Source organism: Ursus arctos, unplaced genomic scaffold (assembly GCF_023065955.2).
Source record: "Ursus arctos isolate Adak ecotype North America unplaced genomic scaffold, UrsArc2.0 scaffold_3, whole genome shotgun sequence".
Taxonomy (NCBI): domain Eukaryota; kingdom Metazoa; phylum Chordata; class Mammalia; order Carnivora; family Ursidae; genus Ursus; species Ursus arctos.
The window spans coordinates 80,786,883-80,812,281 of NW_026622985.1; the positions used below are offsets into that span (position 1 = coordinate 80,786,883).

Below are 25,399 nucleotides of genomic sequence, written 5' to 3' on the forward strand. Positions count from 1 at the left end.
TGGCACAGACTTTTCCAGCCTGAGGAGCAAGTTCCTGACCTTGTAAATCAAGAGGCCTTTATCACTCAAAAGGAATGGAAGAGGCATCGGTAGGGGCCCACCTGACGTACCGTCACAGTTGCCAGGGTGCTTGGGAATCACATTAGCATTTTCGAGGACATGAGTCTGCCTCAGACTTCTTATAAATACAGCTTGACTCAGTCACTCTATGACTGACACCCTTGGGACATGAAGTGGTTACTATTCTTTGGGGCCCTTATTGGGCTCAGCATCTGTGGCCGAGAAAAGTTTTTTGGGTAAGTTCCTTTTGGACTTATTATTATTACTTGGTTAATTCAGTGATATGGGAGCCGAATGGATTTGAAAATGAATGGCTGATTATATCTCAAGTGGAGTTGGCATTGGGAAAGAAGACACGAGCTTGTGTCCCAGTTCTGCCCTATGTCATCCTGGGCAAGTTCCTTCTCTCTCAAGCTCAATCATATCTGTGAAATCAGGACGAGGTGGGCTCCACAGTCCCTCCCTGGCTCCCTAATCTCCTGCCAGTTCTTTTACTTCCCAGTTCTTATTTCTTTCTTTCTTTCTTTTTTTTTTTTTTAAAGATTTTTTATTTATTTATTTGACAGAGATAGAGACAGCCAGCGAGAGAGGGAACACAAGCAGGGGGAGTGGGAGAGGAAGAAGCAGGCTCATAGTGGAGGAGCCTGATGTGGGGCTCGATCCCATAACGCCGGGATCACGCCCTGAGCCGAAGGCAGACGCTCAACCGCTGTGCCACCCAGGTGCCCCCACCAGTTCTTATTTCTAAGGTCAGTTCCAGGCCTCTTCCACTTTTTTTTTTTTTTAAAGATTTTATTTATTAATTTGACAGACAGCCAGTGAGAGAGGGAACACAAGCAGGGGGAGTGGGAGAGGGAGAAGCAGGTTCCCAGAGGAGCAGGGAGCCCGATGTGGGGCTCGATCCCAGGACCCCGGGGTCACGCCCTGAGCTGACGGCAGATGCTTAACGACTGAGCCACCCAGGAGCCCCACCTCTTCCACTTTCTTACTTCTATATTCTGAAGTACCAAGAACTACCAGGAATTGTTTCTAATTTCCACCATGCTTAGGAGAAAACCTGGGTCTTAGGCTTTTTGGTTTCATCTCTCTGTTAGTGGTGGAGGCTTTGTAGACCTGGGGCTTTCTCATCAGCATCTGGGACACAGAGATTTGCTAGGTCTTGCCTAACCACAGTGGTGAGAATTGACATGTGAGGATACACCTGTACACTGTGTGTGTGTGTGTGTGTGTACATATATGCTCAACACGCTCCATGCAGAATGCTTTGCGGTTTGCGGAGAAGACATTTGGGAGGTAGGGGAGATGAAAGGATGCCGTGGTCCCCTGCTAGAAGATTGAATTCTAATAACTCATTACTGCATAATGCTTTGCCATTTGCAAAGAGCTTTCATGTGCATTATCTTTTGGATCACGCAACAACTCTGCAGGCAGGGGTGTTATTTTCCTCAATTTAAACATGAAAAAACTCAGCCTTAGAAAGGTTAAGGAACCTGCCCAAGGCCACTTAGCTGGTAAGCAGGGGAGCTGGAACTCTGAAGGTAAAACGCATACCCTTTGCTGTAACACAAGTTAATCTCCAGATAGAATCCTTTATCTCGCAGATATATCTCTGTTAGTTTACTCTCTAATATGCTAGCTGGCTAAAGGGACTTGGGGGTTGTTTATTGAGGTAATTACTTATATGAGATGGAGTAATTTTTATGGTGATGACTTCTTTTCACACCTGGTGTCTACTGTCAAATAGCTCAGAGGGGTTAGGCATAGCAGGTGGCCGGAGAAGGAGATTTTTCCACAGGCAGCTCAGCAGTAGGTGTGTAATAACTATGCTTGCCGCCGTGTGGGCTGATGCATGGAGCTGTCAGGCTCTCACTGCAGCTATTCACATGGCTGGAAAAATCTTTATTTCTCAGGATACAGACTTTGCTTACAATGTAGCAGACACCTGAGTTGAGACAGCTGGGCCTGGTGCTGGAGTGCCCACCCCAGGAGCTTATAATGAAAGGGCTGCCTGCTGGAGCTGATTGCAGATGGTTTTAACTGATGGTGTCATCCTCACGCCAAAATCTGTTCTCACCCTATGGTAGGGAACCCAGGAAAGGCGGTGGGATCCTTCCAGGGGCTCACAGACATGTCCCACACACCCAGCTCAGTGAACATTTCTAACAAGGGGAAGCTGGCCTCTCTGAGCATTCAGGAGACGGGAGGCCAGAGCACGGGTTGGCTAGAAGGGGGGGACAGTACTGATGGAGATGAAGATGATGGGTTTTCTCCCCCACCCTCAGCCCTCAGCTTTTGTTCCTTCTACCCAATGCCCTACTGCTCCCGGTGTCTTGCTCTGCTGGTGTCTTCTGTCCTGCCCTTTGGTCATCTTTTTTTTTTTTTTTTTTAAAGATTTTATTTATTTATTTGACAGAGATAGAGACAGCCAGCGAGAGAGGGAACACAAGCAGGGGGAGTGGGAGAGGAAGAAGCAGGCTCATAGCAGAGGAGCCTGATGTGGGGCTCGATTCCAGAACGCCGGGATCACGCCCTGAGCTGAAGGCAGGCGTTCAACCGCTGTGCCACCCAGGCGCCCCTGCCCTTTGGTCATCTTAAGGACAGGACGGTGGCCAGGATGCCTAGAGGTACAGGGCAGGCAGAGAACAGGAATGTAGTTGCAGAACCGGTTGGAGGAGAACCAGCGGTAGCTGGCAGGCATTTAAGAGTTCCGTGGTGGTGGTTGGGGATATGGGTGAGAAAGGCACAAAGAACAGGCCACTTGGCTTGCCTGCATGGAAACGAGGGAGGGATAGAAGCTCAGCACCAGGGGGACTGTTGACTGTCAGAACGTGGGATGAGTGTGAGGGTGAGTGAGAGGAGGGCGCCAGGAGCACTAAGAACACCTGTGTGGAGTAGTAGGGGTAAACACAGCAACTTGCAAATCCCTATATATCCCCTCTCCCAGACAAATCTTCCACTTTCAGAGAGTTTGAGATCTTTGCATGGATTTCCAGAGAGTGGAGATAGGTTGTGTGCAGCTATCTGCACTCTCAGGACTGGGAAAGAGCATTTTTCAAATAGAGACAAGGACAATTAGGGCAAGAAAATGGCTGCCCTTCACCAGGCGCCTACTTACGTTCTCTCTGCTTCTAGGTTTTTTTTGCTTTTTTAAAAGATTTATTTATTTATTTATTTGACAGGGAGAGAGACAGCCAGCGAGAGAGGGAACACAAGCAGGGGGGGTGGGAGAGGAAGAAGCAGGCTCCCAGTGGAGCAGGGAGCCCGACGCGGGGCTCCATTCCAGGACCCTGGGATCATGCCCTGAGCTGAAGGCAGACGCTTAAGGACTGAGCCACCCAGGCATCTCTGCTTCTAGGTTTTGATGGACTTATGCTCAGGAGAATGGTGTTAGATTCACCAGCGCCCTCCCCCCCCCACTTTTTAGCATCCTCTGAAGACTGTCCCTAACGTTGCCTCCGGGTTAGGGAGAACCTCATGGGGGATGACAGTTGGTTCTAAAGCCTGGGCGTGAGATTGCCAGGCAGATAAGGAAAAGGGCTGGGCATCTGGGCAGAGGGAACAGCATGTGCAAAGGCATGGAAGGGCAAAGGACGTGGTGAATTTGGGATTTCAGTGAGGCCGGAACTGAGAGCGTGGAGGAGGAAGAGGTGGAGGAGAGACAGATAGGGAAGGGCTCCACTCTGCACCAGTCCTTCCACTCTGCCTCTCTGCGCTCCAGTTGCGTCTTTGTGCTCTGTAACTTGGCTGATAGGGCATGATGAAATGTGCTGTGGCCAGTTAGATCCACGATGTTCCACTGTCGTGACCTGTGCCCAGGAGTATGGAAGTTCTGTGGCGAAGCCACCACTCCGGGAAAAGTAAAACGCATGCTCTGCGTGCCTGTGTAACATGGTGTTCATACTCTTGCGAGCCCCTTATTCTTATGTTCCTCTTTTTTTCCTGTTCCTTCTCCCTCCCCTCCTTCCTTGTAATTGCTCTAGTCAGTGCTGTATTTTACAGATGCCTCATTTTGCCGATAGAGATGGCAGTGCACAGGTGCTTTCTAGAACCCTCATTTCAAAGACTCCTCTTTTTCTGGAGTGTTGGGGGTGGGTTGTGACAGAGCATAAGTTCGGCAGATGGGCCTTGGTACTTAGCCAGGAGTAAGGATTTCCCTTCTGCTTTAAACCTGTTCCTTTTTTGGGAGGCTGCTTGCCTGTGTCAGGGAAATGGTGGTTTGACTCCCCATCTTCACGGGGCTTCAGTTCGACCTCTAGCAAGCGTGTTGGGTTCAGACTGAGACCTGCCCGGCCGGTGGCTTCTCCACTGTGGCCTCAACAGCTCCCAGGGGTTGTGCTCAGTGGCCCACCTCCAAGGACCCTGTGGAGACCGGATGAGCCAGGAGAAAGTGAGCCCTTTGGCGCTGGCATTTCCTCCAGACCTGCCACCTTTAGTGGCAGCAATTCTGTGGTGGACCTTGCCTCTTTGGGGCTGGACTAGGCCCCCTGGAGATTCTCCAGAATCTCCCCGAACAAAGTTAAACCCTGAGAGTCCCATCTGGATTGAGCCGGTTTTCTGATGAGAAGATGCGGATCTGCCACGTGAGGCTGCACATTTAGCTCCCTGTGACAGAACCATTTTCCCTGTCAACAGGTCCTTCAGCCCACAGCCCTCTCCAGCAGCTCTTCCCGCATTCATTCGTGTAAAGGGATGACGCATGTGACAGCGTCGAGTGCGGATTCATTCGGGCTGTCACCTAGCAACGGCCTAATGGCTCCCCTGGCTCCCTGAGCCGGCTGAGAGCACAAAGGCAGCTTTTCAGGCTCGGCCTTCTCCCACCCACACACAGGACTTCGGGGGCCTCGGCCCCTGCCGCTGCTGCGGAAGCTAAATGGTGTAGATGAAGCAAGTTCAGGACAAACAACAAAGGGGGGCTCGGGACTGGCCGGCTCACTTCTGGGCCTTCTCAGGGCCCCCTTGGGAGGATTGAATCCCAAGTCAGCCGCAGCACCCTAGCCCGTATTGTACTTCACATTTGTATAGAGTTCTGGAGCTGGACAGGATTGAGAGACCACCCAGCAAATAGCTAACCCTCCAAGGATGGAAGGTCTGTTCTCTTTTCCAGCTCTTTCCAGCGTGGACCTTCAGCTAGAGTTTCAGTCCTAGCCCCTGACAGTGAAGAAGTGCTTCTTTATGTCTTGAGTTAGCTTTGCGTGTAACTCAGGAACATTCCTTTCTGCAAAATATATATGTTTTTCATTATAAAGTAATATGACCACATTACAGAAAACAGATACAAGGGGAAAAAAAGTCAGTCATCCATAATCCCACGACCCGGACATAAGCACTGTCAGCATTTGCTATATTTCCGTTGTCTGTTTTTCTTCCAATGCATCTGCTTTTTCCATACTTGTAATCATGGCATACACACAATTTTGTGTCCTGCTCTTTCACTTAATATTTCCCTTCAAGTTATACTATAAGCACTTTTTCATATTTGCCACATAGTCTTATTTTTAATGGCTATACATTATAACCAAAGACTAGACCATTTCCTCTCATTCGGCCCAGTTATGTCTGGGACATAGGCTTGGGGTTTATTTGCCAGCTGAAAGCTCACCATTATCTTGTTTTTTGTTTTTTTTTTTTTTTCTCCAGGGACCAAGTTTTTAGGATTAACGTCAGAAATGGAGACGAGATCAGCAGACTAAGTCAGCTAGTGAATTCAGACAATCTTAAGGTACCTGGTTCTTCTTAGTCCTCTTGGGTATCTCTGACTTCTGTGAGAGAAGACTCTTGCACCCTGGCATTGTTACTCCTGGAGAGTTTTTGGGTATAGTCCTGTATTAGTTAACGTGCCCTCACAGGATTGCAAGGGCTGATGGGGAAAAGTACCGTGATCACAGCACTGCTGTCCTTGGAGCTGGGCAGCCTCAACGGTGGGCTCCATCTTTCTATCTGCCATTGACTTACCACTTCTTTGACTTTGCCAGATATTGCCTTCTGGGTAGGCCAGACACAGCTGTGAAATGGGCAAAGTTTGCCCTTGGGCAGAACCCAGATCCTTAGGGATCACCCTGGCTTTTGGCAGTTGTTCTGGAAGAATGAGCTCATTGTGCCTTTTACCTGAACTGTCCTTTAACCTGGTTTTATTTCTGTTCTCCAGCTCAACGTCTGGAAACCTCCCTCCACCTTCAGTCGTCCTGTAGATATCCTGGTCCCGTCTATCAGTCTGCAGCCAGTCAAATCCTTCCTGAAGTCCCAGGGCTTAGAGTACTCAGTGACAATTGAAGACCTGCAGGTAGGTAGGCCAAGGTCCCTAACTGGTCTTGCATAGGACAAAGCACACAGAGTGGACCCGAGACATGTGCAAGTCCTGGTCTTAGCCTTCTGCATTTTATAGATGAACTCACTGAGGTCCATGGAAGTAAAGTGCAGTGACTTGTTAGTGGGAACATGTAGTAGAAAGGGCATACATAGGTTAGGGAACTGGACGGATCTGGATCCAAATCCTGATTTTGCTAACTATCAGCTGTGTGACTTTTGACACGGTATTAACGTCTTGAGTCTCTGTTTCTTCATCAGTAAAATGGTAACAGCGGTGCCTACTTCATACAATTTATTGGGAAAATTAAATGTATTAAGTGTATGTGGAATGCCCAACGGTACTTGGTCTGTCATAGATGCCCCACAAATATGAAGCCTCTCTCCCTTGTTGTATTTGAAGTCAAGAGGGAAGAAAGTGTGTCTGTGTGTGTGTGGGAGGGGGTATTGGAGACCAGTCATAAAAAGCATCTTTTGAGAAAGAGGGAATGTCACCAATAGTTCTCAGCGTAGGGAACATCACCACCCAAGCCAGACACCCAAGCCTCACGACCTGTATCTGAACAGCAGGACAGTGCCTGGCTCATGTTCTCTCCTTCACCGAGGTGGGTTATGGACTAATTGGTGATTTGGCCCAAGAGTTTCCTGATGGCGTGAGCAGCTGTGAGCTTATTAATCATCCTCACATGTCACAGACATCTGCCAGGAGCCTTCAAAGTATGAGTGGTTATAAGAATTTCTTTGTTTCTGAATGGTTTCCCAAGCTGTCTATTTCAGAGGCACTGGATACCAGATGCGGGCTGATGTCTAGAGAATTCATAGTATAGAATAACCAGATAGCACATATGTTGCTTTTGGGGAGTAAGTGGGTTTTGAACGGGTGATGTACATTGGTGCCAATAAATAAGCTTTTATAGATATGTGGAAGAACTCTGACCCCCTTTTACACCTTGATGTTTGTGTGCTGAGGGTGCCGCCATCTTGGCCAGCTCATGCCAAAATATGGCAGAAACAACATGAACCTCCATCTCCAGTGGGGCACTTCACAGCGTTGCCGTGTCTGTTTTAGGCCCTCTTAGATAATGAAGATGAAGAAATGCAACACAATGAAGGGCAAGAGCGGAGCAGTAATAACTTCAACTATGGGGCCTACCATTCCCTGGAAGCTGTAAGTGTCTCAGAGCAGGTTAAGATCAAGGTCATCGCCATCCTGGGTTTCGAACCCCCTTCCTTACTTTGAGGAGACGTTAGTCCTTAGCACAGTATGTCTTCACTAAGGGGCTAAAATGTGAACACTACCATTTTTTGGTAATTCTTGAGTTGTTTATCTCCCACCAGCACCTAAGAGCGTAGTGAGACACAACTGAACATTTTCTCCCACATGCATCCTTCTTTTCTAAGGCAACCCTTGAAAGAAAACCATGAAATAATTACAATCATTTCCGTCCTTGTAATTCAGCCTTCTTATACCCCGCCATAATCCCTGTATTTTACTCACCCGGATTAAAATGTTACTTATTCCAGGCAAGTAGACAGTGGTTATTTCCAAGGTTAACCAAATATTTCCACTCATTTATCATGATTACTTATAATGTATATTTGTTCTATAATGTGTTTTGGTGCTGTGTTTAGTTAAAAACCACTTTATATAGATGACTGACTTTCAAGGTAAGCCAACCCTTCCAATAAAAAACTTGGAGCAGAACCACTTAATATGATATTAGAACTTGAGGAATCAAGAGGGGCTATAGAGTGAGACTGTATCACATGTCCTATAGTTTCCCTGTGACCCTCAATGTCTTCTACATTAGTCTGGAAACCCTACTAGCTCAGAACAACACCTCAAAACGAAATTGTTATTCTCCTTCCCATACCTGCATACACGTTGTTCTTTATATCCAAAGATGGGGTTCCTGGCATGCTTTTCGTGAGGCATAGACTTCGAGTTGTTTTTCTTCTAGATGAGGGATTATTTCCAAGGTTGACCAACTGTTTTCACTTCTTTCCCATGATTGTCAGTAGCTTTGTGTAGTGTGTACACTTCCAACCGCACTGCCCCTTGATCCCTTTTGTGACCAGTGACACACATCTGCCAAACAGCTGGATGAAGTTAGGAGTTCAGTCCAGGGCCATGGACAAAAGCAGAGCTCAGGGCTCACACAGGGATCAGACCCATGACGTGAGCCTTGTTAACGTGGCGCACTCCCTAGCTGAGCTAAGTGGTTGCAAATGTCACCCAAGACCCCGGGAACTCCATCCCCTCCCCTGCCTGCTATGGGCGCCGCACTTTCTCCTGCACTTGCTTTTGCTGTCTGGCTTTAGGGGTCACTGCCGTCTGATGGCAGCTTCCCCCACTTCCCCTGTCCCCCGTGAGGCCTTCTGCTATGCCTCGGTGTACCGTCTCCCTCTTGGCTTGATCACATACAGTTCTTTCTAAAAACAGCTTTGAAGAGCTCTCATCCTTTAACCGCTTAGGCCTGCTTGGGTCTCTGGTGGGAGTCTCATGTCTGTCTCAGCCAGGGTTTCCAATTTCAGTTTTTCTGTGTGTTGTTGTGGTTGCCGTTGTTTCTGTTAATTTCCCAGCTGAGTTTCCACCTCATGTTGGCAGTGTGAATTTGTGCCCCTCCCTCCCGATATAGCTTGGTGTTTTAACTTCTCCTGGGTGACTCTCTTGCCTCTCATGGCTCAGGGTGGGCATCCAGCTTTTGCTTCACTTTCTAGGGTCAGTAGATAGAGTTTCCAGGCCCTTTTCATGACTGGAATGGCCAGTTCTCAGCTCTCAAGTTCCAGCTCCTTGCTCCACTCTGGGTCCTGGGCTCTTTATCGCTATTCCTGGGTTGCTGTAAACCCTCAGTGCCTAAGGCAGATATCTGGTCCCAAGGCTCCATTTTCTGATGCATATTTTTCTCCTCTGTAAAGCTCCCTCTTCCACTTTTAAGGTCTAAATATAAATTTCTTTATTTCCTTCTTTTGCCCCTCAGAAGTTTTGAGCAACAAAGATGGATAAACTCTATTTAAATCAAGTTTTTTTTTTTTTTTAGAAATTGAAACTGAAAGGAAGCATCTGTAGCCATTATTTACAGTTCTTCACTATTCTCTTAGGGACGTTAGAGGAATCTCCAAAGTGGGGTGCTTGTACTGCAGGGTGTAAGCAAAGATGCTTCACTGGGATGGAGTAAGAAACTATTACAACTTCTATTTACGTTCTACGTACTTTTATATTTATTGTTAAAGCCACCATTTTTGTTTCTTTTGTTTGTTTGTTTTATAAGGTACGTAATATATTTGGTACATTATTCCAGTGGTATACATAATATGTTGTATATATTTAATATATATAATATATGGATAATATATGCACATTATAAAACAAATATATATATATGGTGTACGCTAATTAAAAAATAAACTGGTGGAGAAAGTGATGGAAAGGTTTGGAAAGGACCGTTTTCAAGAACCTTGGCTAAATGGGGCAATTGCTGATTATCCAGTCTAGTGTGGCGTGAAGGACCACACTGCTTGCTAGAGCAGTATTTGCACTAGTCTCTCTAGTTTAGTGGCCTATTATTTTATGGACAGAAAAAATGTGTTATTCTCTAGAACATTGTGGAAAAGGACTCTTTAGGCAGTTCTTCAAGCATAAGTATTCCATGGCGGTAATATTGTCAACCCCGAGATCGAAGGGCTGGATCTAATCATTGATAAATCAATAAAGAAATCATTGGGATCAGTAAGATGAAGTTCACAGATACCTACCCAGAGCTGAACAAAATTTTCAAATGCCCCTAAGTTCACTTTTTCATGCTTCAGATTTACCATGAGATGGACAGCATTGCCAGAGATGTTCCTGACTTGGCGAGCAGGGTGAAGATTGGGCATTCGTTTGAAAACCGGCCCATGTATGTACTGAAGGTAAGGCCCCAGGCTCCTCAAGAGGCCTGACTGGACTCAGGCTCCTGGTCCCTTGTGTCCAGAACCCAGCCCTCAGACTCTGAAGAAGGCAGCTTTTTAGGTTCTCCTTGACTTCAGGGACACAGGGAGACATCTACTGAGATTCAAATTTGGTGTGACCAAGAGTCCCCTATTTTTGCCTAATGTGGAAGGAGTTAGAATTTAGAAGGAGTCCATCCCATTGCAAGTTTTGACTGAAAGGCAGGATTAGCGGGGTGGGGGTGGGGTGGGGGGGGGTGGGGGGGTGGGGGTGGTTGTAGAGTGTGTGAGGGGTTGTGGGATGGGGGTGGGTGGGTTGGTTAGCATTCCAGAAAGCGCTCAGATGGGCCACAATCTTTTGCCTTCATTTTTACCTCTAAAAAGCAAGTCAAATTGGGATAGTTCTACAAATTCTATTCTGCTTTTAGGGGTACTTATTGGAAAAGCAATCTAGGAAGCTAATTTTAGGGTTGATGTAATTTTAAGCCCAGTCTATGATCCTTGGCTGCACAAAGCCTAATTTCTAGATATTTCTAACAGATTCACGTCTATATTGGCAAAAGAGGTAGAGAATTTATGGCAGGGACATAAATTACATAAATAATCCGGCCAAATGAATAAAAAGGAATTTGGAGATATGAACCATGGAACAACTGATGGTGCTAAGAATTTGTCAAATCCTTAGCTTCATAGAAGCCCTGAAGAACCCAGGCTCGTGGCTTGAATTACCAGCCAGAGGTGATTTGCCACTGAGCTGGTCGCTCTAAAATAATCCACATAAATTTAGATTATTTGCCAACCTGATGGAGACTCTGGCTTCATTAGCACCACGCTTTGACCCAGGGTGGCCCGGCCCCGTGCTAAAAGGCAGGAGGCAGAATTCATTTAATGCCATTTGCAAAGAGCTATAGTGAACCTCTCTCCTCCTCCTTTTAAAATCGAATTCATTTACTGCATCAACTAGAACGGGCTGGTTCATGCACTCTTGGGTCTCTCTGTTGGGATACCATTTGAGGTCTTTCAAGAGACATAATATAATCTCTAATCACACTGGCATTATCATTCACAATAGCAATTGTTTCCCCTTCCCATTTGCTTCCAACCCTGGAGCAGCTCAAGCGGCTGGGCCTCGCCAGCCAACCAATTAAGCTCCCTGGTTGCGGATAAGCCTGATAAATAGATGGTGCCCTCAGGAACATTTGGTCTCTGAATTATCTTAAATGGAGTAAATGAATAGGGGTGAGCTGGGGAGAGGAGAGGTGAGTGGAGACATGGGCAGGAGGGTCATTTTCTGGCCTCTTTGTCCTTTCACAGTTCAGCACTGCCGAAGGCAGGCGGCGGCGGCGGCGGCCGGCCATTTGGCTGAACGCAGGCATCCATTCCCGAGAGTGGATCTCGCAGGCCACGGCGATCTGGACTGCGAGGAAGGTCATGTCTCCCGGTATTAGCTGAGCATTCTGGCGGGCCCAGGGTGCCCCTGCAGGGTCCCAAGAGGCTGGGCCCGGGGGACGAGGTGGGAAGGCACTCTGCACAGACACAGTAGGCCAGGGGGCCTTTTTGGATTGGAGAAGCAAAAGGTCAGCGCCCTTTGGTCAAGCCATTGTGGCTAAAGGACAAAGTCCATTCATGGCTGAGAGCAAGCTGATGAGCTACAGAGGTGGCCCCGAAACACTGACCGAGAGTCAGCCCCGCAGAAAGGGGTGAAACTCAGATGAACTTTGCCTTCAGCTCCACCCTAGCCCTCCAGACCCTCAGGGACCTCATGCTGTCTCCGTGTCCCCCTGGAGAGTCTGCTTTAAGGCAGCACTAGGGAGAGGAGGAGTGCTGTGTGTGCAGGATTTCCTTTCCCTGCCTGTTAGCATGGGGGCCCAGATTCCCCAAAACTAGGGTGATGTGTGGCTCTTCCCTCCCTTGTTCCCATCCCCCGGAAGGAATGAATCAACCAGGCAGCCCCGGACTCCTTGCAGTTGATGTCATCATGAAGCCATGTTCCCCCAGGTTTTGAAGCACTCCCAAGAGCTTTGCAGAGAGCTGTGTCTATGAGGGTGGCAGGGAGGCTGCAGAGGGGTATCTTTGGAAGATACACGGGCTTAGACTGAGCACCCCAGCTGGCCATGGCATAGCTGACAAGCTTCTTGTCTCTGCTTAGATTGTATCTGATTACGGGAAGGACCCAGCCATCACCTCCATCTTGCAGAAAATGGACATTTTCTTGTTGCCGGTGGCCAATCCTGATGGATATGTGTACACACAAACTCAAGTGAGTAATACTGAATGAGCTGGGCTTGACGTTAAGAAGAGTCTGTTGAATTTCTTGCTGTGCCACCTAAACAGTTGGAGGAACGTGGGGAGAACTCCCACACATATGCACGTTACGAGCTTCCTTGCGCTCCCATTTTTCACTCGTTCCCTGAGCTGAGAGCCACCAGGGAATATTTTTTCTTAGAGAGAATAGTCTAATGAACTCCCTATCATGCACGGATCTTGAACAATTATCAACACTTTACCAATCTTCTTTTCATTTCTTTCCCTCCCACACATTTTTTTTCCCTTTTGTTTAAAAGCAAATCCCTGACATCAGGTTATTTTACCCCAAATTTCTTTAGTACGCATCTCTGGTTGATGATAATTAAAACAAAACAAAACAAAAAAACCCCAAACAATACACCACTGTCACTTTAAAAAAAAATTAGTGGAATTTCTTTAATATCATCTAATTCCCCCAATTATCTTTTAAATGTCTTTCGAGTCAGTTTGTTGAAATCAGTACCCAAATAAGGTTTGCACCTGTATTTGGTTGTTCCGGCTTCAGGCTTTTTAAATCTATGGCAGTTACCCACCCCCACCCCTGCCACATGCATCTCTCTTAAAAATGTCATTCCTTTGTTGGAGAAACCAAGTAAATTGTCCTGTAGAATGTCTCACATTCTGAATTTGGCTGATGGCTCCTTTGTTGTGTGTCATTTGTTCCTGTACCCCCCGCATTTCCCCTTCACTAGTAGTCAGTCAGATCTTGAAGTTTGATTGGATTCAGGTGCGTTTTTTAGGCAAGAATAAAGCACTTGCTGTGCACTTCCTGTCATGCCGGGGATCGTACGATGTCTGTCTGTCCTTCTTCTGCCGAAGCCAAAAATTATTCAGTGGGTCAGGTGCTACCAGGCTGGTTCTTGTGTTACAAAGTTCTCATCAGGACATTTTGGGGAGTCCTCTCTGAGCTGGAAGGGCTGAGCCTCCTTTCTGTGGGAGATGAGAGGAGGCCGCTCAGTCCGTGGGGACCGGAGTCCCGGTGATCCTCCAGGCAGAGCTGCAAGCAGCTTGCCCCCTCCACGGTGCCCGTGTCCATCACAGACCTCAGAGAACACCTTGCTTCTCCTGTGCCCTGACCCATCTCTGAATGCTTGTTCCTTGGTGGCCTTTTCAGAACCGACTATGGAGGAAGACACGGTCCCTCAGTCCTGGAAGCCGTTGCGTTGGTGCTGATCCAAATAGGAATTGGAATGCTAGTTTTGCAGGTAGGCTGGGAAGGTGGCTTTCACACCTCGTTGCCCCTGGGGAGCCTGCTCCCCAGGGCTCCGAGCTGGCAGTGAGGGAGCCGGGTTCCAGGTTGGCTCGTTCCTGCTTCACTGAGAGACTTGGGTCAATCCCTTACACTATGTCTTGGGTTTTTTCTTTTTTTTAAAAAAACATTTTTTGGGGTAATTTTGAAAGGGAATGACTCAGCAATTCTTGTTCTCCCGAAAGAACACTAACATTTTAAAAATGGTTCTAGTCTTAGATGTACAGATCCACGCCTTACACCCTAGTCATCCCTGCTTCTCCCGGGCGAGCAACTAGGTGGGTGGAAGGGCTCCTGGTGGAAACTGGGAAGAGAGCAGTTAGCACCGTGACCCTAACAGACCAGATCGTGTGACGTGGTGAGGCTTCAACTCCAGCAGTTGACCCTTAGATGCGTCAGTGTGATGCGCAGCCCTTTGGTGTCATGGGAAGGACACGAGAATTAGGAGACCGTTCTGAGTTCCAGCTATTTAAAAATCATCCCTACAGCCGTGCCCACTGGCTGCCAGGTATTTTCCTGTGTGTTACCTTATTTATTCATCTGACCCAGTGAGTGAGTTTTATTATCTGAAACGAGACAGTCGAAGCTCAGAGGCGGTCTCAGGAGCCTGTGGTCAAGAGTTAGGGTCGAACCTCACCTTGCAGCTCCAGAACCCGATAGTGCTTGCTCTCGCCCTTCCACAGCTGTGCTGATGTCCTGTCTTCAAAGTACTTCTTGCACTTGCACACTCGCCTGCCACTTGCACCATGGCGGGGAGAATAATGTGCCTGTGGGGAAGGAGCTGATAGAAATGTGGGAACTGAGGGCATCAGAGTGAAGTCAGATCTTCCCACAACTGGAGGTGTTGCCCACATGCCAGGGGCCTCCGGGAGCTAGCTGTGAGGTAGTGCAGAAGGCAGTGTTTCTCAATACCTGTCAGAGGCGAGGCTTTAGCCACAGCGATAGATTATTTTTGGCAGCACTTGGCCATTAAGATCTGAACCAAGAGAATGAGTTGACACCAGAATAAATGGAGTCATTTTCATTATTAATTGGTATTCATATTAATTATCTAGAATACTTATTAATTACAACTCATTGTCATGTATGATATTAATTATTTATGACAGCTGTTAGTGATGCAATACAAGGTCAACTCTATCCATTTAAAGGAGTCCTTCCAGTTTTTCCTCCTCCGCTGTGGCAGATCCAGTACCCTCCCACTTCGGCACCCTCCCCGCCACCCACACATGTTGCGGACTAGGCCCCTGGGGGGCTCCTCACATTGATCTGTCCATGGCCAGCCTCTTCTGCCCTTCCTCCAGGTTGAGTGCCCTCCATTTCTTTGTTCTTGCCTATGGGTTCATGTTTCTGCTTGGGCCTCCCCCCACAGGAGAGGGAGCCAGTGACAACCCTTGCTCTGAAATATACCACGGACCCCATGCCAACTCGGAAGCAGAGGTGAAGTCGGTGGTAGATTTCATCCAAGAACACGGGAATTTCAAATGCTTCATCGACTTGCACAGCTACTCACAGCTGCTGATGTATCCATATGGGTACACGGTCAAGACGGCCCCAGATGCCGATGAACTGGTGAGTGATGGGCCGCCTTCCACCTAGCCCTGGGCCTGCTTGACCCTGGGGTGCTGCCACAGTGGTCCTTCTGCAGCTTATAGGGAAAGGCCGGGAGGCCGGACTTATTTCATTCAGGGCTTGGTCTTCTCTCCCTGTCCTTTGGAATGTGCCATCAGACCTACCGGGGACAGGAAGAAGACAGTTCTCCTTACTTCTGTGTTTGCTGTGAGTTTCAAGAACCACACCTGACCCCTGCCTTTCCCTCTCAATTGTTTTTCTGACCAAAATACATGATGGGCCTACCGCTTGCCAAGAACTGTGGGTGGCATTGTGGTGGGTAAGGGGAAGGTTCTCCTCATTCCGGTCAAGGTGGAGTTTAAGTAGGGTTCAGGCTACAGCCTAGGGGTGCTCTGTGTCACATAGAGTGACTCACCCTAGGATGTGAACAGGCACTTGGGGTGGCCTGACTGGAGCAGGGCTGGCATCTGTAGGATGACTGCAGGCTTCTCCCTCTGTGCTTGTCGGCTCAAGAGCGCCCCCCTCCCCAGGGCCACAGCTAGCCCACAAAGCCCCCAGCAGATGCAGGGCTCATCCTAGGGGTGGGCTCGATTCTGGTCTCAAACAGGCACTCCGCATGAGCACATCCATGAACGATGGCCCTGTCTCCACCTCCACTCTGGGAACACCCAACTCTCAGAGGTTTTTCTCTGGAACATACTTGGCCTTCTCACATGTTAACGAACGTGACATTCCCATCCCTCAGGATAGGTGAAGATGGTGGTGCATTTACAGGTTGGGTTGGTGAGCAGCCCTCTGCATCTCTGTGTATCAGGCTTTGGCTCTGGTTGGATGGAAAAGAAGGAGACCAGAAGGGAAACTTGAGGGAAGGGCCGAGAATCTTCCACACCATTGCAGTGCAGAAAAGCTGAGGGGTGTAAGGCTGTGGGATCCACTCTTTCTCACGCCGCTCGTTCCCCCTCCTAGGACCAGGTGGCGAGGCGTGCGGCCAAAGCTCTGGCTTCCCTGTCGGGCACTACGTACCAAGTGGGTCCTACCTGCACCACTGTCTGTAAGTACTTGTTGTGTCAGTTATTTAGAAAATGCTTGGAGAGGAAACTTGAAATGAAGTGGGAGAAGAGCTGCAAGTTAGGCTTACTACGTTGTAGTCTGTTTTTGCTGTTAGTAATAGACCAAATTTGCGTCAAGCCTGTGGGATGATAGCTGCTGTGGGCGGTCGTCTCCATCAGTACCATCAACATGGTCATGCTATCTGTCACGTGCCTGTGGAGAGTTGAGTCCTGCTGGTGTGCTTGAGTCTGTGTCCCTTCTATTCCATGAAAGATAGTTTATCAGAAATTCCTCAAGCCTATCATTCCATTTTCAAAGGAAACCCACCTTTGGATAGGCAGACTGAGGTGGTGATAGGGGGCTGGAGGAGAGCCCCTCCCTTCCCATCAGAAATGAGCACGTGTTGGAGCACAGCGTGCTGGGAGCTGGGGTCCTCTTTGCAATGGTTAGTATCAAGCCAGAAACCCCCGAACAAACTCTACCAAGACTCCAAACCTGACGACAGTCTTGAGGCTCATTACCTACAGCTTCAACCTCATTTTGAGGAAATACCTTTGTTTTGGTTTCTCACTGAACTGTTTCATCTGAGTGTTTCACTCTGTTCCTACAGCTCCTTCCAGTTCCCTCGTGCTGGGAGCCTGAGCTTTACACTTAAAGATCAAATTGAAGAATGTTATCATTCTCCGAGAGTCTAGCTATCAATAGGAAATAAAAATATGAACATGAGGAACATGGTTCTGACACCTTTAAAGCTAGTGCCCTTCTCCCTTCCAGTGCCTCCTCTGTAAGTAATTTTCCCACAGTGGGCCCATCCTCAGACCCCCTGCAAACTTGCTGATATTTCTGTCCTCTTCCATACCATAACTCTCCCATCCAATTGCTTCACCCTCAGTTAGCTGTTCCCTTCAGTCTTCCTCTCCTGGAAAGTTTCTCCATCCCCCCTCCCGGATTCTCCTCTGTACTCTGACCTCAGCACTCTTGTCTGTGTTTCATATGCCTCCTCGCTGCATAGAGCAATTAGCCTGATGTTGGTGTTTGTGTGGCTAATTGTGGCAACCAGCCATTAATTATTCATAGTTGATTATTATTAGCGTTGTTAAATGGGAACTCCTCAGAGAAGCAGCACATCAGGAGAGTTTCTCCATCCTCTGCTTAATTAGTGAGAACTGAGTTGAAGACTGCAGAGAGATGAAGAGACTTGGTAGGAGTCCTTTGACGAGGCCCTCTCAAAAGAGCTTTGAGGGTCAGCACAGTCCTGGCTTTTGGGTCAAACACCAGGTTAAAGGATGGCCTTGTCATCCCACATCAAACACATTCTTCCCAGCGTAAGTTATGCCGAAATCAAGAGATACTTATCGGATTCCTCCAGAACAAGAGGAGGAAGGCTCTCCAGAGTGTTGTCCAGGAGACATAATATTTCCTAAGTCTTTCAACAGCACATCTTCTGCATTCTTTAAAGGCTTTGTCTACCCTCCTTGCTTTCCAGAAATGTAATCAATGTTCGTATCATAACACTCTGATCCCATGGGTTGTTGCTTGTGCTACATGAAGAGTCGATGTTTGTCCCTTCAAGTGCCAGACCTTTCCTTAGACTAACCATTTTCACTGAAAATAATTCTCAAATGAAGTTCACACTTTTTTGCCTTTTCAAACAGAGCATGTACCAGGGATTTAAGCTCCTTTCTTCATGACGGAGTGGCCTTCTGCACATCAGTTGTGACGTCCCGAAGGCCTTCTGTGCCATATTGCATGTTCAATCCCTGTGCTGGACAGCCCCAAGCCCATTTTGCTTCTTTAATTCTTGTGTCTGCTTTTTTAGAGTTTTCATGTTTCCTTCCCCTGGTCAGACTGTACTGCTTTCAGGCCACCTGCCTCTAGCAACCTTGTCCCCTTCTCTTCGCTACTAAGAGCTGATACACAAGTTCTTTGGGCTCATTTGACTCGTGGACAGATCGTGAGTAAGAAGGATGTTCATGATGGCATTGTTTATAGTCACAGAAGCCTGGTGAGCAGCTAAATGTCCATCAGTACAGTACTGAATAAAAACACATTTGGTACAGGCACACAATGGAACAGTGTGCCCCCTTTAAATGAATGAGGTGTGTGTATATGTGCTAATAGGGAATAATCTTTAAATGTTAATCAAAAAATACAATGTGGTTTTTATTTTATTTATTGTAATTTTAAGTTTTTATTTATCTTATTATTTTTTTAAGGATTTTATTTATTTGAGAGAGAGAGAGAGCATGAGAGAGAGTGAGCACAAGCGGGGCAGGGAGGGGTAGTGTCAGAGGGAGAAGCAGACTCTCCGCTGAACGTGGAGCTCGAAATACAGGGTGTTTTTAATAGTATGTTCCCATTAATGTTAAAAGAGTAGATAGACTAGGACGCCTGGGTGGCTCAGTCACTTAAGCCTCTGCCTTCGGCTCAGGTCGTGATCTTGGTCCTGGGATCAAACCCCGGGTCGGGCTCCACTGCTCAGTGGAGAGTCTGGTTCTCCCTCTCTCTCTGCCCCTCACCCCTCCTCATGATCTCTCTTTCTTTCAAATAGATAAATAAATAAAATCCTTTTTTTAAAAAAAGAGTAGGTAGACTTTGAGCAGGGACCCAAATAAAGTGAAGTGCATGCACTTGGTCACTTTGCTCGTCAGAGGACTTCTTGCCTCCTTCCAGAATATAAGATGTGTTCTGAAATACTTGAGGTTGCCATTTAAACAACCTCTGGAAACTTCTGGTGCCATCATCTGTTTGTTACTCAGCATGTTCTCAGGGTAGAGGAGGACTATGAGAACCACACAAGGATTTCAGAGACTGTAGGAGAACCTGTTTCATAACCTCATGGGGCATGTCATCACAACAGAAGCAGCATCTCTAGAAAAATCACAAGTGGTATCATGAGAAACAACCCTCAAGAATGATGGAAAAACAAAAGGACCCGTGTTTTCGTTGAACAGACATGTGCTATACTAAATGGACTGGAAGGAGGTTGAGGAAAGCATGGGCTTTTTTCAGCAGATGGCCTTGGGTTTCAATTCCAGTCCTGCCATTTTCCATCTATATTTCCTTAGATAAATTACTCATTATGAGCCTGGATTTCCTCCTCTGAAAAACAAGGACAGTGATACTCACCTCACTGGGTTTTTAAAGATTAATGAGGTCATAAATGTAAACTTTCCAGTATAAATGGCCAGCTCACGGGAGATGTTCAATAAATGATAGCTGCTATTGACATCATGATTTTATTATTCAGTGTCGTCCACACTTTGCACTTCTAGTGAGTTTCTGCTCTAGAAGGGTTTGGCTCGGAAGAAGCAGGAAAACGGGCCTCTTTCCCTTCCCCAGCCTTTTGGCAAAGGGAAGTCCCAAGGGCTATGCTTCTTTGTCTCTGTGTATCAGTTTTCTCTTGCTATGTAAAAAGTTATCCTAAAACTTAGCAGCTTAAAATAATAAACATTTATTTACTTCTACTTTTTCCCTGGGGTAGGGATTCAAGAACGGCTTAGCTGGGTGGCTGTGGCTCAGGGCCTCTCCCGAGGTTGTGGTCAAGGTGTCTTCCAGGGCTAGAGTCACTGAAGGGCTTGACTGGGCTGGAGGGGTCTGCTTCTCAGGTGGCTCACTCAGGTGCTGAGTACCTGCAAGAGGCCTCCATTCTTCACCACTCAGAAGTGGCTATAGGACACTCTCTGACCGTCCACACACCCTGATGCGTGGCTTTCCCCAGAGCAAATGATCCAAGAGAGAGCGAGGCAGAAGCCACAGCATTTGTGATCTAGCTGTCACGTCTGCAATCTCCTGTTAGTTACCTAGGTTAGGGCAGCCCCACTCAGTGTTGGAGGGGATGACCCAAGGATGTGAAGACCAGGAGACAAGGATCACTGGGGCTGTCTTGAAGGCTGCCTATCACACTCTGTGAAGATTGGTTTTGAGTGACCAGAAGGAGTTTACACAGTGAGTTAGTGACCAGGTGGGCACTAAAATTTAAGGTCTCTTGGTTTGAGATGAATGAAGACGTTCGTCCTGTAGGACAGCCTGAGGCGTATTGATCAGGCCAGTGGTTGTGTGTTGGTGGCCTGATGACCTTCAGAAAGAACGCTAGGTCCCTAAGGAGCCACAGGCCGGTAGAACTCCCGAGGCCTGACCATCTAACCCTGAAAGGAACTGGAGTTCAAGGGTATATTCTTTTCTGACTTACAGATCCAGCTAGCGGGAGCAGCGTTGACTGGGCGTATGATAATGGCATCAAGTATGCATTCACGTTTGAGTTGAGAGATACCGGGCACTATGGCTTCCTCCTGCCAGCCAACCAGATCATCCCCACTGCAGAGGAGACCTGGTTGGGGCTGAAGACCATCATGGAGCATGTGCGGGACAACCTCTACTAGATGAGGAGCCCCACTCTGTCTCCAGTTATTTCTCCCCATGTATGTGTGCTCGCTTAAGCCATGATTAAAGGGAGCTTGTTCTTTCATGTGTGAGTCAGAGCCCTCTAGCTTTGTGGGGAGCACAGTTCTGCCCCTCCCCAGCCCTCATCTTTGAAGTTCATGCATTCTGGTGGTGCCCCTCAGAGACGTGCTCTTGCCACCCTGCTGCGTTTTGGTCCTGCTGTTTCACTAAGCCCTTTGTGTGCCCTTCCTTTCACATAATTGGTTAGGCACGCCACACTTAGGATCACTCCGTACTGGGTAGCATGTCTCTACCTCATTTTTAGAACAAAAAACATCTAAGATGGTTCCCTAGCCTTGTCCAATCTAGCCAGCCTGGTGACCTTGCTCTGCTGGGGCCCCAAGGGATATGCTGTGGGCGACAATGCCTATCTTTGAGATCAGTCTCAAGGGTGACACAGAACTTCCTTTAATTTATCTCACTCCTTTTTGAACATATTTGTCTTTGAAAAATAAATCTTGTAGGGTTATCAGTACAGCCCATCTTCCTTTTTTTTTTTTTTTTTGGTTTTTGTTTGGGGTCTGAATACAAAGTAGTGGATCACTTCTCATCACTGGGCCCCAAATTCCTAGGTATGACAGTTCTGATCATGTTCTTCCCTTGTTACACAGTGTAACTGGGATCCCAGAAGGGGATCTGTGTCACTATAGGTGCTGCTCACCCAGGAACCCTTAATGAAGTGGTGATCTCATAGCAGGATTGCTAAATTATCCCCATCTGTCCTAATGGGCTCACCTCTACTTTGCCTTTTGAACTCACTTCTGAGATCTTGCCCTCACCCTACGGGTCCTAAATCATTCCTCTGGCCTGGATAATCTCACTGCCCTGGCACATTCCCGTTTGTGCTTTGCTGTACCTCGTGTTTCCTTCTCCTGGCTTTTCTTTTGGTCTTCAAAGACAACCTCTATTTTGCATCCTTGACCATGAGTGTCAAGGTGGAGCAAGGATTCATCAGTCAGGCTTCTCTTGTTCCATTCCTTCTCAGCACATACTATCTTCCCCCCCTCCCCTTTTTTCAAACATGTCTGTAAATCTTACCCTCCTGCCTAGGATTTGTGCGGCATCTGGCGTGTGCTCATAAGCCAATAAATATTCAGTGTGAGTCTTGTGATCATCTCCTGTTCTTCGCCTTCACCTGAATGGAACCAAGCCATGGTTTTGAATATGCAGCTCTTTCTAATGTCAAAAGTCAATTTTAATCCCTGTCTGTATCACATGACATGTAGGAAGGCCTTCTCTCCATCAGGCCAAGGCGCCTCCAGGGCAGTGTTACCTTGGTGACTGCACTCTGGTCCTGGGTCTAGTTCTTAGTTTTTCAGCTCAGGAGCTTGGTATTCTCAGTGTCCATGTTGATTAGACTCGGGGATGCTGACTCACGCCCACAGAGCTCAGATAAGGCAGATGATAAAATCAGAATACGGATTTATTAATTTACATCATGGCATGTAACTGTTTAGTGGATTGGATCCTCACGTCGGTCTGCACAGTACATTCTCTCCCTGTAGGCAAGATACATGGGAAGCCAAATTATAATCAGAAGGTTGTTTAGCGAGCGGGGCATCAGAGCAAGGAAAGTTAATTACAGTCTATGATTAGAATTTTTAATGGTATCCAGCTCCAATAGCATGATATATCCAATTCTATAACCAGAACACACCTGCCAGCCAGCCAGCTGGTCGCTTGTGCTGGCTAGTCAGGGTCGCCTTGGACCAGACAATGCCTCAAGAGGAATGACAGTGCTTGCCTCTGGGACTTGCCTCTAACCTGGCTCTATGTAGAGACCTCCTCACCCCCAAGACTGAGATTGCCCTTTAGATCCCTTGAGAGAAAGATTTGTAAAACAATACATAAAAAGCCATAAAGAGAATACCTGCGACTGTAATAAAATTAAGAGCTTCTGTTCAGTAAAAGACACATAAAGAAAATGAGGAGTAAAGGTATAAACTAGAAGATATTCACTATATTCACATACACACAACAAAGGGCATATGAAGCACTCCCACAGATCACTAAGAAAAGCACAAATAACCAAGAGAAAATGGACAGAAGCTATGAACAAGCATTTCATAGAAGAGGAAATAGATATATCTGATAAACATATGAAGAGGTGGTTACTGACTGAGGACCTACCAGTCAGGACTGCAATGCGATACCATTTTATACTCTTTCAAATTACAAAAATCAACATGTTGGAGAGGAGGTGGGTGATAGGATCTCTTATATATTATTGGTGGGCATGTGAATCCGTAAAACCACTTTGGAAAATAGTTTGGCATTACCTTCTAAAGTTCACACCTGATGGTCCAGCTATTTCACCCCAGGCATAAACCCAAGAAATTCTTGCACATATACAACAAGAGACATATATGAGAATGTTTCACAGCAACACTGTTCATATTAGCAAAAACCTAAAAACAACTTGAAAGTCCACCAGTGGGAGAATGGGTGAATAAAGTATGGTATTTTCACACTCTGAAATATTATACAACAGTCAGAACAAAATTTAGTGTGATTTCCTTTCTAGAGAAGTTCCAAATAAGTGAACAAAATATAAGTTATACTTCCTTCTCAGGAAGACATAAAAAATTTGATAAAACTGTAGAGAAAGGGAAGAAAGATAGGATACACGCTCAGACCCCTTTTCCTGTTCAAGTGTACTGATTCCCAGCTGCTATGAGTGCTGGCTGCCAACAGCTCAAGGCTCCCTCCCTCTCTGGAGAATTGCTGTTAGCCAAATAGGGGCTGACTCACACAGGAAGCGATGCACTTGTTTTCTCTATATCACCTCCCCAAATGTCAGCCAATGACTGACTAACTTGGGGGCACAAACAGCTAATCTTTTGCCTCAGTGTAGGGTCACACTGTGGTGCAATGTGGGCTCCAGAGTTCTGAATACCTTTTCCAGCTCATTCCAAATCCTTCATTAGCTTTTTTCACCCCTCGTCCTGTCCTGCTTCCCAAACTCCCCTTCTCCTGAGAACTCCCTCAAAAAAATGACCTAAACAAGAATCCCATCTTAAGCTCTGCTTCTAGGGAAATGGACTTAAGACAACAGGAAGTGAAGAGCCTGGCATTCTGAGTGATGATTACCTAGGATGGGGAGAGGCGGGGGATGAGATAGAGGCCAGGGCTCTATGGTTAGATTCAGGTTCTGTTTTTTCACGTATTTATTACCTAATTTAGAAGAAAAAACAAACCCTAATTCAATAGCTAAGTAAGTCATAAAAGAGGGCCACGCATGGATCAATGATGAGCATGCCATTAGCCAAGGATTATGTTTAATCTATTTCCATGGACCTGAAATCCAGTTTTAAAAATGTTTATAAAGGTACAGATTTTAACACAAAAATGTTTTCCTATTCAATATGCATTTATTGAGTGTCTAGTGTGCCAGCGGCAATTTTAGATGCTGGCAAGGCACTGGCAAACAAGAAGACAAAATTCCTTCTTGCATGGAATTTCATTGTCGTTGGAGAGACAGAAAGTACTCAAGAAAACAAATTAAAAATTTTAATTTGGTTAATGAGCGCTGCTGTAAATACCAGAAAACCGGCTGCTGGAAGGACAGAGATGTATGGTGGTGGGGCCTCTCGACTGGGGAAGTTAAGGAAGACAGTGTTTGGGCTTGTGGTATAAAATTTTTCTTAACTCTCTTCTTTGTCTTCGTTTTGTACTCCCCAAGCCATATGAAAAATGTAGGCTAGATGTTGTTATCCACGTTTTACAGGTGGAAGATCTCAAGAGCAGTGTCTCTTGCCTAAGACAAGTAATTAATATTTTCTGTTCTTTAAGTGAAGACCCCACCGAAAAAGAGAAAACTCGAGCCATAAACATTCATGGACACAACTTATATTTCTGAAACACACTTAAGCTTGAAAGGCTTTCATATCTCATCAAATGAGTCTCTATGGAATTTTCCACTATTAGGGACACCAATGAGGATGGAAAAGGGACAATCCATTGATAACGGAAAAAAGTATTTTGAGTTCTTTTTTCTGCAGTACCGGGGGTGGGGTGGCGTTTGCTGAGCTGTTCCCAAGTCTTATACCCAGTCTCCTTGGGGTCCAAAAAAAGACCTCGGTGAAGTGGCTGACAGGATGAAGGATAGAGTCCATGGCTGTTGATGGGACTATCTGTCATCTCTGTGCTGCCCACTTGAAACCAGAGCCACCCATTGAATTGCAGCCAACTGGGGACTGACACACAGACCACATCCACTTCTGTCTTCTGGGTTATAGATGGTGAGGAGCAGTAGGATAGCCCAACTCCTTCGCTTGGCCACGTGTCCTCGGGCCTTGATGGAATCTCTGGGAGCTCCAGTTTCCCCATATTTAAAATGAGAATAATGGTAGTATTTACAGTAGTGTCTCAAGAGAATTCAGGAAGCTAATGTATTAAAGTATGAAGCACCTTACTTGGCAAGAGCAGTTCTCAGTGTGTGTTAGCTTGAATCATTATTCTCACCAGGTGGTGGACGTTCAGTTA

General features: G+C 46.8%; 1 protein-coding gene across 1 annotated transcript; it reads left to right on the top strand.

Moving 5' to 3' along the window:
- Window positions 1-220: 220 nt before the first annotated feature.
- CPA4 (carboxypeptidase A4) lies at window positions 221-21,332 on the top strand. Its single transcript, XM_026511123.4, has 11 exons — window positions 221-296; window positions 5,698-5,779; window positions 6,206-6,340; window positions 7,433-7,531; window positions 10,174-10,275; window positions 11,608-11,721; window positions 12,443-12,553; window positions 13,715-13,805; window positions 15,222-15,421; window positions 16,388-16,472; window positions 20,666-21,332. The coding sequence occupies exons 1-11, from the start codon at window positions 229-231 to the stop codon at window positions 20,851-20,853; spliced, it is 1,275 nt and encodes a 424-aa protein (XP_026366908.2). The 5' UTR covers window positions 221-228; the 3' UTR covers window positions 20,854-21,332.
- The last annotated feature ends 4,067 nt before the right edge of the window (window positions 21,333-25,399 follow it).

Bases quoted from the DNA above. Each gene is read 5' to 3' on its own strand.
- CPA4 (XM_026511123.4), top strand. From the start codon at position 229: ATGAAGTGGTTACTATTCTTTGGGGCCCTTATTGGGCTCAGCATCTGT. The intron at 6,341-7,432 runs GTAGGTAGGCCA...TGTCTGTTTTAG, and splicing joins TGACAATTGAAGACCTGCAG to GCCCTCTTAGATAATGAAGA. The intron at 10,276-11,607 runs GTAAGGCCCCAG...GTCCTTTCACAG, and splicing joins GGCCCATGTATGTACTGAAG to TTCAGCACTGCCGAAGGCAG.